The following is a 1,003-nucleotide window of genomic DNA, read 5'->3' as shown; positions in this document are numbered from 1 at the left end:
AGTTAAACTTGGAGGGGAATGAGGAAAATATGGAACCCAAAGAAGTGCAATGAGAGCACAAAGATTATAGTATATTTTGAGCAGATGGGGATGAAGGGGTGCTGCTCTCCTGAGCTACAGACGGAATGGTCTGGTGGTTAAGATAAAACACAAGTCAAATTTATTATTAGATTTGTCCACAGTTAGCAATGGTGATCTTCTTGCTGGTCTTGCCATTCCTGGACCCAAAGCTCTCCATGGCTTCCACAATATTCATGCCCTCTTTCACCTTGCCAAAGACCACATGCTTGCCATCCAACCACTCAGTCTTGGCAGTGCAGATGAAAAACTGGGAACCGTTTGTGTTGGGGCCAGCATTTGCCATGGACAAGATGCCAGGACCCATACGCTTCAGGAGGAAATTCTCATCATCAAATTTCTCCCCATAGATGGACTTGCCACCAGTGCCATTTTGGCGTGTGAAGTTACCACCCTGGCACATAAATCCCGGAATTATTCTGTGAAAGCAGGGACCTTTATAACCAATGCCTTTCTCTTCAGTGCTCAGAGCACGAAAGTTTTCTGCTGTCTTTGGAACTTTGTCTGCAAACAGCTCGAAGGAGACGCGGCCCAAGGGCTCGCCACCGACGACGATGTCAAAGAACAAGGTAGGGTTGACCATGGTTGGGCAGCGCGGGAGGTCCCGGTGTGGCGGCGTCTGCAAAGCCACCATACTGTCTTGATTAATGTAGCTTGGTAGTATAGTCTGAAGTCAGGGACCCTGATTCTTCCAGCTCTGTTTTTCGTTCTCAAGATTGCTTTGGCTATCTGGGGTCTTTCGTGTTTCCATACAAACTGTGAAATTTTTTGTTCTACTTCTGTGAAAAATGCCAGTGGTAGTTTGATAGGGATTGCATTGAATCTGTAGATTGCTTTGGGTAGTAGAGTCATTTTCACAACATTGATTCTTCCAGTCCAAGAACATGGTATATCTCTCCATCTGTTTGTATCATCTTTAATTTCT

General features: G+C 45.4%; 1 protein-coding gene across 1 annotated transcript; it reads right to left on the bottom strand.

The window, feature by feature from the left end:
- Nucleotides 1-36: 36 nt before the first annotated feature.
- Nucleotides 37-667, bottom strand: LOC112066126 (peptidyl-prolyl cis-trans isomerase A-like). The gene has a single exon (XM_055081748.1). The coding sequence runs from the start codon at nucleotides 659-661 to the stop codon at nucleotides 167-169; it is 495 nt and encodes a 164-aa protein (XP_054937723.1). The 5' UTR covers nucleotides 662-667; the 3' UTR covers nucleotides 37-166.
- Between the last annotated feature and the right edge of the window lie 336 nt (nucleotides 668-1,003).

Source organism: Physeter macrocephalus, chromosome 21 (assembly GCF_002837175.3).
Source record: "Physeter macrocephalus isolate SW-GA chromosome 21, ASM283717v5, whole genome shotgun sequence".
Lineage (NCBI taxonomy): Eukaryota > Metazoa > Chordata > Mammalia > Artiodactyla > Physeteridae > Physeter > Physeter macrocephalus.
Note: the sequence above shows the minus strand (reverse complement) of the source record. Positions and strands in the feature narration are given on the sequence as shown.

Excerpts from the sequence above, each read along its gene's own strand:
- LOC112066126 (XM_055081748.1), bottom strand. The coding sequence starts at position 661 with ATGGTCAACCCTACCTTGTTCTTTGACATCGTCGTCGGTGGCGAGCCC.